The 16,348-nt window shown below is 21.9% G+C and overlaps 1 protein-coding gene across 1 annotated transcript; it reads left to right on the forward strand.

The window, feature by feature from the left end:
- Positions 1–10,842: 10,842 nt before the first annotated feature.
- On the forward strand, positions 10,843–12,326 carry EAF01_012057 (uncharacterized protein; the record flags this gene model as incomplete). Its single annotated transcript, XM_038920315.1, has 3 exons — positions 10,843–11,362; positions 11,400–11,464; positions 11,535–12,326. The coding sequence occupies 3 exons, from the start codon at positions 10,843–10,845 to the stop codon at positions 12,324–12,326; spliced, it is 1,377 nt and encodes a 458-aa protein (XP_038764180.1).
- Between the last annotated feature and the right edge of the window lie 4,022 nt (positions 12,327–16,348).

A 16,348-nucleotide genomic window follows, 5' to 3' on the forward strand; every position in this document is an offset into this window, starting at 1 on the left:
GATTAATAAGGTACTTTATATTATTATTTAAATTATATTTTCTTATAAGATTAATAATTGTAATGATTTTAGGTAGATTCTTAATAAATCAATCTTTCTTATAAATAAAAATTAATTAATAAAAAGTTTTTTTATTTTTTAAGGATTTTTTAGAAATATTTGAAATAATTAGAATAATTTTGAAATTTTTTAATTTAATATTCTTTCAAATACTTTTCAATATATAAAAATATTATAGATTTAAAAACCATTTTAATTAATATTTATGGATAACAAGTTAGATAACTTTTAAGGAATTAAATTTAAATATAATAAGTTTTGTAAAAATGAATAGGGGAGAATATATATAAATCAAAATAATCAAAAGATATATATAAATAATAAGAGTGTAATATGAATACCAATCAGACTCATAACTATTATAAAAATAATAGTTAAATCTAATGATTATTTTGATTAAAAGATAGGTATATAAAATAATAATAAATTAAATTCATTTGTTCCATATAATCATAAGAATCATATTTACTTTATATACCCTGATTAGACAATAGAATCGCCTAATTAGATATATAAGGCATACAAATGATTGAGTACTCCGAAGGAGTGCTAGGATTAGTCCTATAGGGTTACACTATACAGTGAATTTCGTGATAATAAAAAAGATTGTTAATATAGGAATTATAAATTAAAGAATTAACAATTATAAAAACTGAGGGTTTTTTAATAAATCTAAAAGAATCTCCTTTTCATTTCTATTTTGTATAATAGTTAATAAAGTGATTAATTTAACTTTATTAACTTTTAATACAATTATTCTTTTTTTTATAATACATTTTACATTACTTACACTAATCATACCTTTTATATAACCTCAATAGATTATTTAGGTTATATTAATTCTATTATTTATACCAGTTTATTGAATTCTTTATAAAATTGATCCTAAGGTTAATTTTCTTTTTCTATATATAATTTAATTTGAATAATATAAAACTTTATTAAATCATTTGTTAATTATATAATACACATCTTATCTTTTATTTCTAATAAATAATATGGATTTATTCAACCTTTATATTCTCTTTATATTCAAATCTTTGAATTAATGAGTAGGTTGTATAACGCCATTATAAATAATCCGTTATATTAATTAAATATATCTAATATCTATCTTATTACTTATAACTTGTTAATTTTGTTTATTACCTTCCTAATTATAGTTTCTCATTACAAGACTATAAATACTAATGAATCGAGATTAGTTATTTATAAATATGCTTCAAATACTAAGAGTATTAGAATTAGTCTATTTAATCCTATAATATCATTCACTACCTTAATAGTCATTTATAATATTATTTTTTTATTATAAAACTCTCTAATTTATTAACAATGATATTGTACGCTTCTTTAATAACTATATAATAACGTTCAATAATTTCGACTAATTAATAAGCTTTAATTAATATAATTTTCATTCTAATTAATATAGTTGCTATATATTATATGAATTTTTTATTAATAAAGTTTTTTTAGTATTATATATAATATAATTTAAAAAGCTAATGTAAATATTTATCCAGCACTTTTGAAATATATTAAAAATATATCTCGCAATAATGTTGTTTAATTATTATATTATTTAAAATTGTATGTCTTTATTAATAATATATAGAATAAAGTTAATATTAATATATATTATATTTATTATAATTAAATAATTAAAATCAATATTGTTTTATAAATTGAATTTAAATCAACCTAATAATTTTTTTATATTTTTAATAGTGTTGATAGAACTTAATAAATTTGCTAATTTCAGTTTATATAATATTATTATAACTAGCTTGTTAAAGCATTTGTAAAAGTCTATATACTAATAAATAATTGAAGTAATAATGTAAACATTATAATTCTATATTAATAAGATAATATATATTACTATTATTAATTTGTTATATAAATTATTATATATTTATATATTATAAAAATATTGTGTATTCATTATAATAAATATATAGGAATTGTTCTTTTATATTACTTATAACAATTATATCAAGAATGTTATTATAATATATACCAAACCTGTCTATATCCTTAAAGAATAATAAGAATAATGTTCTTATATTTATAATATAAAATTCAATGGTTTTTGATAATAAATTTAATTATATTAAATCAATCGATTCAACTTTATTAATTCTAAATACTACACTCATAACTCCTATTATTTTTATATTTAAAATAACATTTTTAATTATTATCTTATATACTATATATTACTTATAACCTATTATTAATTATTATATTATAGCTATATTAACAATAATTCCTTGAAATTCCCTTAGATTATATTTACTAATATATTAAAATATATATAAAGAATTTATTAAGTAAATTCTTAACAATCTTTTATTTATTTATAAGTTTACTCTAAATAATAAAGCTTGAATATAATTTTTATATAAATGAATTTTGAAGTTCGAATTATACAAAATAAACTACAACTTCACTATCTATATTAAGATTAGAATTTTCAATAGATTCTTTATATTCGATAAGAAATTATTCAAAACTTTTATTGAAATTATTACTCTTAAATTGTTTCTTATATTTATATTAAAATTCCTCATATTCCTCTTTATTATATCGAATTAATTAATAATTTTTTTTCTTATAAACAAAATACTTTTTTTATATATAATTTAAATAAATATTAATTATCTTATTCAAAATCTTTATTCTAATTATATTCATCTTGATTATAATAATATTTACAATTGATATAGAATGTTATGACTTTATTAGAATGAGTTTGTTTTTATATTATAATAACTAAATATAACTCCTTTAAAAGATTTAGAATATCTTTAACAAAGCGAAAACAAACTAGAAAGTATATCTATATTAAAGTATATATAATAATAATCTTTTAATAAAATAATTCTTTTATTTTTATTATAAAGCTAAATCCTTTATATATATAATAAAGTTTTGTAATTATAAATTATAGATATTAAAATATTATTTTCCTTTTATTATTTAATTCTACCATTATATTCTTAAATATAATAATTTCCTATTGTTATATAAAATTGTGTTTATATTTTAAGCCTTTAAATGTAGATATTATTAAATTATAAATCCTAGTCATTGTATTGGGTAAATTGTTTAGATTTATATAATAAAAATCCAATATAATATTAATAAGTATAATAGAAAATGCCTTCTTTAATAATAATATAGATATATTGATATATTTATAATTATAAAGAAAGATTAAGAATTTATAAACAAAATTATTATTTTGATTATTATATTTGTTAGTTTTATTATAAAGTTTCATAAGATTATCCAAAAACTAATTAATATTTATAGGTTTCTAAGAAAATAAAATGTTTTAAATAATATTAATACCTTCTGGATCGTTTTCTTCTTCATTTCCATAATATCAACCTCAATTTGAAATATTGTTTCTTTTACCTCCATCATTTCCTTCTTTCTTACTTATATCATCATTAAATAAATCATCGATTGATTATTTGACTTGTTATTACAGAACTATATTATTACCGAATTGATAGAATGTTTATATCTTTATTAAAGTTAGTCTTGATTATTCTTAACTAAGATTTCGAAGATTAAATTAGAAATGTAATTATAATAATATTAGAATAACCTCAATATTAAATCGTTAAATAGATTGAATAAATATTAGTTTTATTAGATTATAATACTTTTTTATAAATAATAAATCGATTGTAATTACTTATTGAAAAAGATTAATGATATGGTCTCGAATTATTAATGTTTACTATCATAATAATGGTTTTAATAAAAAAGGAATATATAATTTATACTTCTTAATACTTTTATTTTTATTATTATATTAATATAAATTAATGCCTAATAGTCTAGATATAGCACTTGAAAGTTGTAGGAGTTTATCTTAATTATAAATAACTAATCTAATTAAATCTTTTATCTTAATCATTTCAAAGATAACTAATAGTACTTTTAATCTTTTTATAATTCTTTCAAATATACTTAATAATTAAAACTAAAACCCTTTCTTTTTAAAAATATTTGTAATTTTAGGATTCAATTATTGTTAAAATATTATAAATTGTACATTAACTAATATCTTATTAATTGTTTGTTTTAAATAAATAATATATTTTATAATAAATAGTTTATATATATAGAATTTGTATTATAATTTGTATAATAATTGTATTTCAATGAATAGAAAATACTCTAGTTTAAAGTCCTTAAAACTTATAATATAATCTAATTATAACTTCTTATCACAAAAATTACTAAATTTATATTCATACAATTTATATTTGTAGAAATCTTATATTTCCTTTTCATTTATATAGTTAATATTGAAAGAATAATCTTTTTATCTATTCATTATTAATTTATAATTATTAAATACAATCTTTAATAAAATTAAAGATTTGATAATAGATTTAATAAATTTGATATTATTAAATTATTCTAGAACTAAATACTTAACATTTTCGATGTAATATTCCCGAAATACGGGAGAATCTACAAATGATTCTGTTATATTTAATAAATGATAAGTAGATAATAGAATATTAATTCTGTCAAGATATAACAAAGTTTGAATTCAAAGAATATAATACTAAGTTTGAGCTAAATATTACTAATTTTTATTCTTTAATGTATATTGTAATAAAGAATAAAATATAAATTAAAATTAATATAAAAGTTACCACCACATTTGTTACGGGAGCTGCCTCTAGGGTCACGTGGAAGTGTCTAGAGATCTCTCGAGGTGGTTTAGACTAGACTTCAAGTAGGAATTCAATAAGGTTGTAACTGGTTGCAATTCTCGTAACTATAGTAACGTGGTTTATCATCGAGTGGCCTATATCATCGAGTGGCCCACTTTCACTTCAATTTACACCTATCTCTTTCAATATACGTTTTATTAACAATCTATAATGAATTCGAATAATTAAGAAGCTCATATACTCCTTACTATTGAAGCTATTTATAAAAATAAAAAATTAAGTATTCGAAAGATTACTATGCTCTATAATATTCCTTGTACAACTTTTCAATATAGAATAAAAGGTTTACCTCTTTGTACAGAAACTTAAGCGAATTGTTATAAAATTATAGAATTAAAAGAAAAGGTAATTGTTCAATATATACTCGATATAGATTTAAAAGGATTTTTATTTAAATTAAAGAATATGAAAGATATAACGAATGATATTCTCGAATCAAAGAATATAAAATATATTGGGAAGCTTTAGGTATATTGATTTGTAAAATATTGAATCGAATTAAAGATGTATTTTAGTTATGTTTATAACTTTCAAAGAGCTTTCTATAAGGATCTTAAGCTTCTTAAAGAATGGTTTCGATTAGTTGTGAATATGCAAGCGAAATACAATATTTTAAACGGAGATTTCTATAAATTTTAATGAAACAGGCTTTATGATAAGAATTATATATGTAGTAATAGTAGTAACTAATATTGAATGAAATAATAGAAGCAAGATAGTATAATTAGGTAATCAAGAATGGGCTATAGTAATAATATACGGAAATGGAGAGGGTGAAACTATTCCCTTATTTCTAATAGTTTAAGGACAAGTTCATTTCTTTAATTGGTATATCGAAACGAATCTTCCTATGGAATAGGTTATTAAACCTATATTTAATAAGTGGATGAATAATAAGACAGGTTTAGAATGATTGAAACATTTTGATAAGTATATTAAGAATTGAAGAAAGAGTAAATATTGAATATTGGTATTGAATAGATATGAAAGTTATAAATTAATAGCTTTTCAAATATACTATAAAGAGAACAATATTATATGTTTACGTTTACTATTATATTCAAGTTATTTAACTCAATCATTTAATGTTGGTTGTTTTAGCAATCTAAAACGTTCATATAATGATCAAATTGATGGATTTATTAAGGTATATATCAATTATATTTTAAAGGTTGAATTCTTTATAGCTTTTAAAACTATATATAAGAAATCAATTACTTCTTAGAATATGAAATCAGGATTTCAAGGAACAGGTTTAATCCCATTTAATCCTAAAGTTGTATTCTCGAAATTAGATATTCAAATCCGTATACCTACTTCTTCCTCTTTCGATCTAGATTAATGAATCTCTCAAACCCCTTACAATTCAACAAAAGCTCTTTCTCAATCAATATTAATTAAATCTCGAATAACTCGTTATCAATTAAGCTCTCCTATACTTATATTCGAAATTGTACTAGTTCTAGTTGAGAGTATAGAGAGATTAGCTTATAAGAATATATTTTTAAATATAGAGAATTGTATACTTTGAATAGTAAATAAAGTATTAAGTAAGTATTGATACATAAAAAAAACTTAATTATATCAAGGAGAAGTACTTATTGGATAAAAGATTCTTGATATATTATTTCAGTAAAAGATTGATATTCAGATTTAATATAATGAATATTAAAAAAAGAGGAATTCTAATAGGGAAATATCTTTTAATCAATGTTGTAGTAAATGTAGAAAGACAGGATATAATATAAGAACCTGTCAAAATAATGTAATAGATCCTAGATTATTAGATTCTTAATAGTTTTAATCAATTGATTCAATTATTGTTGAATAATATAGGTTTGAAAGTGTAAATTGAGGTGAAAGTGGGTTACTCGATGATATGGATCACTCGATGATAAACTACGTTAATGAAACTAATGATTGTTCTTGAGCACGAAGCTTTATATATAAAGAAACCCTATTACTTATATAGACCTTTGTTCTCTGCAGAACCATGAGGCTCTATTCTACTTGGATCCTTTAGATCTTATAGATCTAGACATTTATTCTTCGATCCCCTAGATCCTCTAGGTCCATCACGTGACCGTTTGGCCATGTGACGCGGTATGTTGGATACCGTCGTAACAACATTGTCGGTTGTTTTTATTTATATAAAGGTAGATATTAAATCATATTAAAATGATATAAAAGTTTACGTCTTTTTAAAGAAATATTAATCTTAATTCAAATTATATGTTATAGTTAAAATTAAAATGTTAGACTTTTAATTTATAATATTATTAATTAATATTAGTATCATTATAAAAATAATGAGGTCAATACAGTACTATAATTCACACTATTGTTATATTACTTAAGGTTCTAAAAGTTAGGGCTATGAAACGTATTTACTATAATGTCGAAAGATGCTAGCGTCAACGCTAGCGTAGTCACATGATCCCTGTCCCAACAGGTATTAAGAGGTTAGTATATAAGAATTTACCTTTAGATATAAAAAACTATTATTTTGAAAAGTAAATGAAGTTTTGAATTAATATTGATATTAATATATATAAAAAAGCTTAAATATGTTAGGGAGACCTTTTTATTAAATAGGAGATTACAAATATCATAATTAAAAAGAAATTGAAATTTAGAATTAATTTAATGAATATTAAAATAAAAGAAATTCAAATGAGGAAAAGATTTTTAGTTGATATTATAGTAAATGTAAATTGATAGAATATAATATAAAAATATATCAAAACAATATAATAAATTTTAAATTATTATAATCTTAATAATTTCAATTAAGTAACTTAATAATTATTGAATAATATAGTTATGAAAGTGTAAATGAAGGTGAAAGTAGTCTATATGATGATATAACTTATATACTAATAAATTATATTATATATAATTATATACTTTCTTTATTTACTAATAGAATTTAAAGAAAATTTGATATATGAGTTCTAATTAAAATAATATTATAAAAATTCGATTATTTTTGAAATTCGATTTATTATAATAATTATTAAAGAAATAACTATAATAAAAATCGTAATAAAATTCACTTTTTTAAAAACATAATAAGAATATTAAATTTCAGGGGTAATCTACTTTATTACTACGTTATATAAAAGCGTGAGTGTTCTAGATTAGATCTAGGATAGTAGATCTACTATATAAGTCCTATTAAAATAAATCTCGAATTTACGCCCTGATATTAAATTCTAAAATATATTTTTAAAATACTTTTATTTTATTATTATTTAATGATTTTTTTTCTTCGAAAATAATAATTAATGAGTTTTGAAAATGTGATTATCAAAGAACCTTGATTTTAATATATTTTTAAAATGATTATATAATAATATAGCTTATATACTTATAAATCACATTAATATTAATAAATTAATAATATAGTTTAACACTGAGTAGATTATATCACCAAATAAATCATTTTCATTTCAATTTATATCTTCAAATATAAATTATTCAATAATTATAAAATCAATTAATTTAAATTATTAAAAATCTAATAATCTAAAATCTATTATATTATTTTAATAGATTCTTGTATTATAACCTGTCTTTTTGTATTTATTATAATATCAATTAAAAAATACTTCCCTATTAAAATTTCCTTCTTTTTGATATTTATTATATTAAATCTGAATATCAATCTTTTATTGAGATAATATATCAAAAACCTTTTATTTAATAAGTATTCCTCCTTAATATAATTAGGTTTTTTTTATATGTTAATATTTATTTAATATTTTATTTACTATTTGAAATATATAATTCTTTATATTTAAAAAAATATTTTTATAAGCTAATCTTTTTATATTGTTAATTAAAACTAATATAGTTTCGAATATAAATATAAAAGAATTTGATTAATAATAAGTTATTTAAGATTTAATTAATATTGATTAAGAAAAAGCTTTAATTGAATTATAAAGGGTTTAAGAGATTTATTAATCTAAATCAAAAGAGGGGGGGGTAGGTATACAAATTCAAATATCTAATTTCAAGAGTATAGCTTTAGGATTAAATAGGATTAAACTTATTCCTTAGAATTTTGATTTTATATTTTGAAAAATGATTGATTTCTTGTATACAATTTTAAAAGTTATAAAGAATTTAATCTTTAAAATATAATTAATATATGTTTTAATAAATTCATCAATTTGATTATTATATAAACGTTTTAAATTATTAAAACAGTTAATATTAAATAATTAAGTTAAATAATTTGACTATAATAATAAACGTAAATATATAATATTATTCTTTTTATAGTATACTTAAAAAGCTATTAATTTGTAGCTTTCATATTTATTTAATATTAATATTCGATATTTACTTTTTCTTTAATTTTTAGTATATTTATTAAAATGTTTCAATTATTCTAGACTTGTTTTATTATTTGTTCATCTATTAGATATAGATTTAATAGTCTAATCCATAGAAAAATCGATTTCGATATACTAATTGAAAAGATAAATCTATTCTTGAATTACTAAAAATAAAGGAATAGTTTCACCCTTTTCATTTCTATATATTATTATTATAGCTCATTCTTGATTGTCTGATTATACTACCTTACTTTTACCATTTTATTTAATATTAATTACTATTATTGCTACACATATAATCTTCATTATAAAGTCTATTTCATTAAAATTATAGAAATCTTTATTTAATATATTATATTTCATTTATATATTTATAATTAATCAAAGCTATTTTTCAAAAAGTTTAGAATCCTTATAAAAAGCTTTTTGAAACTTATAAATATAATTAAAACATATTTTTAATTCGATTTAACACTTTACAAATCAATACATTTAAAGCTTTCTAATATATTTTATACCTTTTGATTTAAAAATATAATTTACCATATCTTTTATATTCTTAAATTTAAATGAAAAATCTTTTAAATCTATATTAAGAATATATTAAATAATCATTTTTTTTAAATTTTATAATCTTATAATAATTCGCTTAAGTCTCTATATATAAAAGTAAAACATTTATTCTATAATTGATTATTATATAAAATATATTATATAATCGAATAACCTGTTGAATATTTAGTTTTTTGTTTTTTTGAAAAGCTTTAATAGTTAAAAGTAAATATGCTTTTTTATTTATAGATTCTATAATAAATAGTTGATAAAATGTATATTAAATATGAAGAATGTAAATTGAGATGAAAGTGGCCCACTCAATAATATAGCCCATTCAGTGTTAAACTACATTACTAAGAACTAGATTTAATAATTCACTCTTTACTACAAGAACACTAATAATTAAATCATAATTTAATCAAATTAGAATAAAAAGTAGACTTTGATAAATTTTCGATATAGATATACGAGAATTTACACCTCGATTGACTACTGTAGAGTTATAACGGGCGCTTCTCGATAGTCGTTGGAGAACTCGGGGCGCATCAACTCAAGTTCGAAGAAGCATTTCGATCGCGTTTATGATTCCCGAAGAGCTCTTAATGAAGAATATACATACTAGATAAAGCGTTCAAGAATTTCAATTCAATAACTTCGATCAAACGAAAATTATGATAGTTGTTATAAGTACTAGTGTAGTAGTCACTCGAGCTAATCGCTAATCGACACGGCGGAAGCAAGTAGTACTCTTTTTCATGCTTCTTAAGTTTCTCTGCTTGATTTCGCAACTCTCCCAAGTTGGAGGTGTGTTCAAAAGTTGGGATGCTGCTGTCACAGGCTAGATACCTAATGTCAACGATTTTGTTGATGACTTGTTTCTGTTTGGTGGATAATATAAAGACGCGGTGTAACAACAATTCTACCAATCAAACTTGAATGTTATATCGTTTCAAGATTCCTACCTCAGTACTACCTCATAATTTTGTGTTGCCTACTCAGGTAGAAAGGAAGCGGGGTAATTGTCTTGGAGCTATCTTGCTCTCCAGCAACGACCTCAAATCAATCAATCAATCAAAAAGGACACTTGAACTGATCAACTCCAACATTCCACCATGTCGGCCTACTGCAGCCTCTGTCAAAGGTCTTTTAAAGATCACAAAAGTTTAGACCAACATGTCAACAATTCATCGGTTCACAGAAATTCTATTCAAGGCAAATCCAATGTTTCCCATTCAGTGGGATCCAACCACACAAATTTTGGACAAACGCCATATCAACAAGCAAAACCTTCTCAATCCATCCAAATGAGTTACGGTCAACATAATGGCGCTTCTTCATATTTGAATCATACGGTTCCCGGCGCGGATCATCAGCTTCTGACTCCAATTATCTCCACTTACACTTCAACCCAAGTTCCCAGTTTTACTGTCGCGATGATAGTACCAGTCGTAAAGTCACTCTGGTCAACGTTTCATGAATCTGAGTCTCAGTTGGTTCTAGCCACATTATCTTCATATTGTCATTCGCGGGAAGATCTCCAGTCTAACAATTACATCACACAACCATATAATAAGTCGGATTATGTCGATTCTCGAAAATGCAAGCGTTGCAACGGCAAGTTTTCCATGCTTGGTTCTGTTTCGGAAGATTTAAGCTGACTTGGTTATAGTTCGAGAACTAAGAGTTGATTACGAAAAGCCATGCACCTTTCATCCGTACAAGCGTAAGAAGTGGGTACGTGTTTATTCTTTGGCTTTTAACGGAAATTTATGCCAGGAATATACTAATAGTTTAAACTCTGCAGAATGTCAAAAAGCCTTACAAATGCTGCTGGATCAACGGAAGCGAACCAGACGCCCACGGGTGCCAGACTTTGCCAATACATGATTTTCAATTTCCCTTGAGATCATTCAGACACCAGGACTTTCAGCAAACCCCAGCTGCTTCTAATGAACCCAAATATCTGGCCGTGGTCATCGATTGTGAAATGGCGGGAGTAGCCAGTGATAATGGTGGTGAGCCGATCTTGCTCTGCGCAGTTGACTTCGTGTCAGGTGCAGTGATTCTTAATCATCTCATATATCCGAAAGAGCGCATTAACGATATGAGATCCTCCATCCATGGCATAAGTATAAACACTCTCAATGAAGCTGCCTCCCGAGGTCAGGCACTGGATGGTTGGGAAGAGGCCCGATCCAAGTTGTGGGAACTTATTGATGCTAACACAATCCTCATCGGCCATGCTTTGGAAAATGACTTGGATGCACTGAGAATAATACACCCCCGTATTGTGGACTCTGCGATTCTTGCAAAAAAAGAAGTTGGCTTCAATCGAAATTGGGGGTTGTCAACAATGTGCTCCGAAATTCTCAAATTAGAGATTAGAAAGAACAAAGGTGCCATTCATGACTGCTTGGAGGATGTTCTAGCCACACGAGAAGTTGTGATATGTTGTACTCAGAACAAGGATGCTTTCCAAAACTGGGCCAAAGTTAAGGAGACTGAGGAAACGAAGTTGAAGAAAGAACGAGAAGAGAAACGAGAAATCTCACGCAAGAAAAAACAAGAAGAATGCAGAGTAACTCAAGATAATTGAGCACGAGAGATGGCTCTATCGTTTCAACTTTGCTACCGCTTGGTAATCAAGGAATCTCGTATGGCCTTGGTACTGAGTAATTTTCATATCGCAGACATCCTCATACTGGGTATGGTCTTTTAGGAAAGTTATTTTGAGCGAAATTGCATTCATTCATCTGAAGCTGGCACTTTCGGATTTCACGCAGGTCGTAGTCTCATAAGATCTAGATAATCAATACTTATTATGACTTTTGCTATACCCTCTCCTCATCTATTGATAATACTCCGAATGTTGCCTCGCGCCTCGCAATTGACTATAAGTTTCCAATAGTTACTAGGTAATTAGACTCTCATATAAAAATGAATGACAACGATAGCGTTGGCTAAGTCAGATTCAATTGTCCAGAGTATCTTCATAATAACCAGAGGCCTACGAGCCTCTAAGTCCCTTACTTTTTAAGAAAGTAGAATATAATAATTATTATTATTATAAAAATTTAAAAACAAATTTATTAAAAGCTCGTAGGCGAAGCCGGTTTACTTTTTCATTTTTTTCATAATGTTCCTAATTTCTCTAACTTGATTTTTATAATTTAACTTATACATTTTTCACGTTTAGAGATTATATTATATTATACGATAATAACCTCATATAGCATCCTTCCATGTATTGATACCTCAAATATTAAAAGTGCTAATTAGGGTCTAGTATATGCTATTTCAGGTCGTTTTGATTTTCAAAATATTGCTATTTTAGTCTTAATTTGAAAAGTATTAATTTGATTCAAATTTATAAGGATATTAATATTTTGATCTCAATCAGAAGTGTTAGTCTGATTTAAATTTATAGGGATATTAATATTCTGATTTTAATTAAAAGTATTAATTTGATTTAAATTTATAAAGATATTGATATTCTAATCTTAATTTACAAAGTGTTAATCTAATCGAAATTCACAAAGATATTAATATTCTGATCTCAAATTCAAAAGTAATATTAATCTAAATATAATACAAAATTTGAATTTTCTACTCAAACTATAACCAATCAAACTAGGAAATTAAATTCTAATCTCAAATTAAACCTTAAAACTTATATTTCTTAAACGAACTTTGCTTTACTTTATATTCTTCATTTTTATTAATATATCTTTTAAATATTCTTCATTTTTTTTAACTTTAATATATAATTAATAATTTTAATAAAGATTTATTTTAAAAAAGAGAAAAAAGATTGATTGAAAAGCTTCAAAAAAGATAAGTAATTATAGGATTTGATATATAAGTATTTAAAAGCTTTTAAAGTATAAGGCTTTGAAGTGAAAAGTTTAAAGAACTTGAGGAATAAATAAATTAATTAGAAGGTTTAAAAGGTGTAAAAAATATTGAAGATTTTATTATTAATAATAATTAGTATTTAATACTTAAATAAATAAAAAAGAAATATTTTAAGTTAATTTCAAATCTTTTATAAATATTAATAAAACAAGTTGTAAAATTTTAAATTTTACTATTTTAAATTTATTTTTTCTTTTAAATTTTATAATCTTCTTTATAATATTCTGAATTCTCTTTTTAAAGATTAAATAATATTGTTTATTTAAATTTAGTTTCGAAATAATAATTATTATTTATGTTTTCTTAATTTTATAATTAGATTTAGGTATATTTTCTTTTATAATGTAATCTAATATAAATTAAGATAATCTAGATAAGATTACTTTAGCATTTATATTATACAGAACCCTATTAATTATTCCGAATCTAAGCTTTTATTATTTAATATTCGCTTGGCTTAAAAATGAAAGCTCCTTTAATTAAATAATGTTGTCTTCTTCATTATATAAAAGCCAGGCAAATAGTATTAATTATTATAAAGTTACCTTTTAACATTACTCTTTTTATTCATCAAATATATTATCTAAAACTTATTCCGCTTCCTCCTTTACGATTTCTTTAATTATTTTCTTAGGCTCTTATTTTCTTAATAATCTTTCCTTTTTTATTTATTATTCCTTTTCTAAAGTTATTTAAACTAATTCTATTTCATCATTTGTTTTAACTTTTACCATTTTTATATCTATATCTATATACTTTCTCTTTGTAATATTTATATCTACAACATTTATATCTACAACATTTATATCTACAACATTTGTATTTATATTATCTATATCTACACTATTTATATTTATATTTCCTTTCTCTTTATAATTATTGTTTTAAATAATTTTAATATATTTATTGTTTATTTATAATACATTTTCAATTCTTTTCTTTCTTATTAGTTATAAGAAGAGTTATTTAGTTCTTTCTATATTTATTAATATTACTTATAAATAATAATATATTAATTATGAGTATTTAAATTAGTAAAAATTGATTTATTAAGATCTTTAATTTAATCAAATAGGATTCGATTATTATTATTATTATCATTCGATTTTTTATTAAAATCATAATTAAAGTCAAATTCAATCTTACCACTACCAACATTATTTAAATCTAATTAAAAATCATTCAAATTTGATCGAGAATTAATCAAATCTAATCGAAAATCTAATTGAGAATCTAATTTAGAACTTAATTAAGGATCTAATAAAGTATTATTTTCATCTTAATAATTTCGAATTTGATAATTTTTAATATATTAAGCTTTACCATTAATAATAAGCTCAAAAGGATAAGTCTAACTATTATAATCTAACTTAATACCATAAAAACCATATATATTATTTATATAAACAAAATCTCTTCTTTTATTTCTTCAAATTTATTTCTTTTTTAAACAATCTATCATATAGAATTATAAAAAAAGAAGAATTATAAAATCTTCAACTAATTCATTATATTATAGAATCAAATCGAATACTTATAAATAAGTATAACACTATATTTTTATAATAAATATATTATAATACTATAATATTAACTCCCCTTATATATAACAAAGTACAATATATATATATATACAGAATACTTTAATATCCTAAAACTCCAAATATATATAAATAATACTCTTAAGATTAATCAAAGATTGTTTTTTATTTAATATATATTTAATTTAATAACCATTTCCTTTAATCAAAATAACTTTTATTTTTATAATTTAACATTTCATTTTCTTACATTTTTTTTAGAATATATTAATAAGTTCTGAATTAAATATCTTAAAGTTTTGATATTTTTCGAATTCCTATATAAAATAGTTCTGAATAATATTTAATATTAATAAGATTAAAAGGTTTCAAAATGAACTCTATTTATTATTAACAAATTCATTAACATCAAAAGTATAATATTCATAACAAATAATATCAGCATTTATATAAAAGAAATATTAGTAAATAATAAAAGGAATCTCTTTAATATATTCCTATATTAAAAGATAATATTCTTTTATAATAAATATAGTAATATCAAATCTTTTTTTAATATTTGTTATAATAATAATCCATCAAATATACTTACATTCCTTACCTTTACTTTTAGCTTGAACATAAATATTATCGATAATATACTGAGTATGATATAAATATATAACTTATAAGAGCTAAGTTAAATCATTAATTAAATCCTTTTATCTATCAAAAATATATATGTACTTATTTTTTTAATTTAATTGATTGAATATTGAAAAGGCCTTTTTCATTTGAAAACAATATTATTCTTATCAAAACTTATTTTCTTTTAGAATAATAACCCAACAAATAGGGCGAATATACTTATTAATATTAATACAAATCATAATAGTCAATATTGATTTATAAGTTGTTCGAATATATATACTATTATTAATAAAGAACTTTTAGAAATATTTAAAAGTTTTATAAAGAAGTATAAATACTATAAATATTACTTGGAATCAATTATATTCATTTATTTTGATATTATAATAGTTTTCGAGGTTAATGTTTTGAATTGTTTATATATATGCTAATAACTTTTAAAAATTAGTTTTATTATTATTATATTGTTAGAGTTGTGTATGCTTTTTAGCTTAGTTTGCTTGACAAATATTAATCTTTTGATTGAAAAAGA

This window comes from Botrytis porri (assembly GCF_014898465.1).
Source record: "Botrytis porri strain MUCL 3234 chromosome Unknown BPOR_031, whole genome shotgun sequence".
NCBI lineage: Eukaryota > Fungi > Ascomycota > Leotiomycetes > Helotiales > Sclerotiniaceae > Botrytis > Botrytis porri.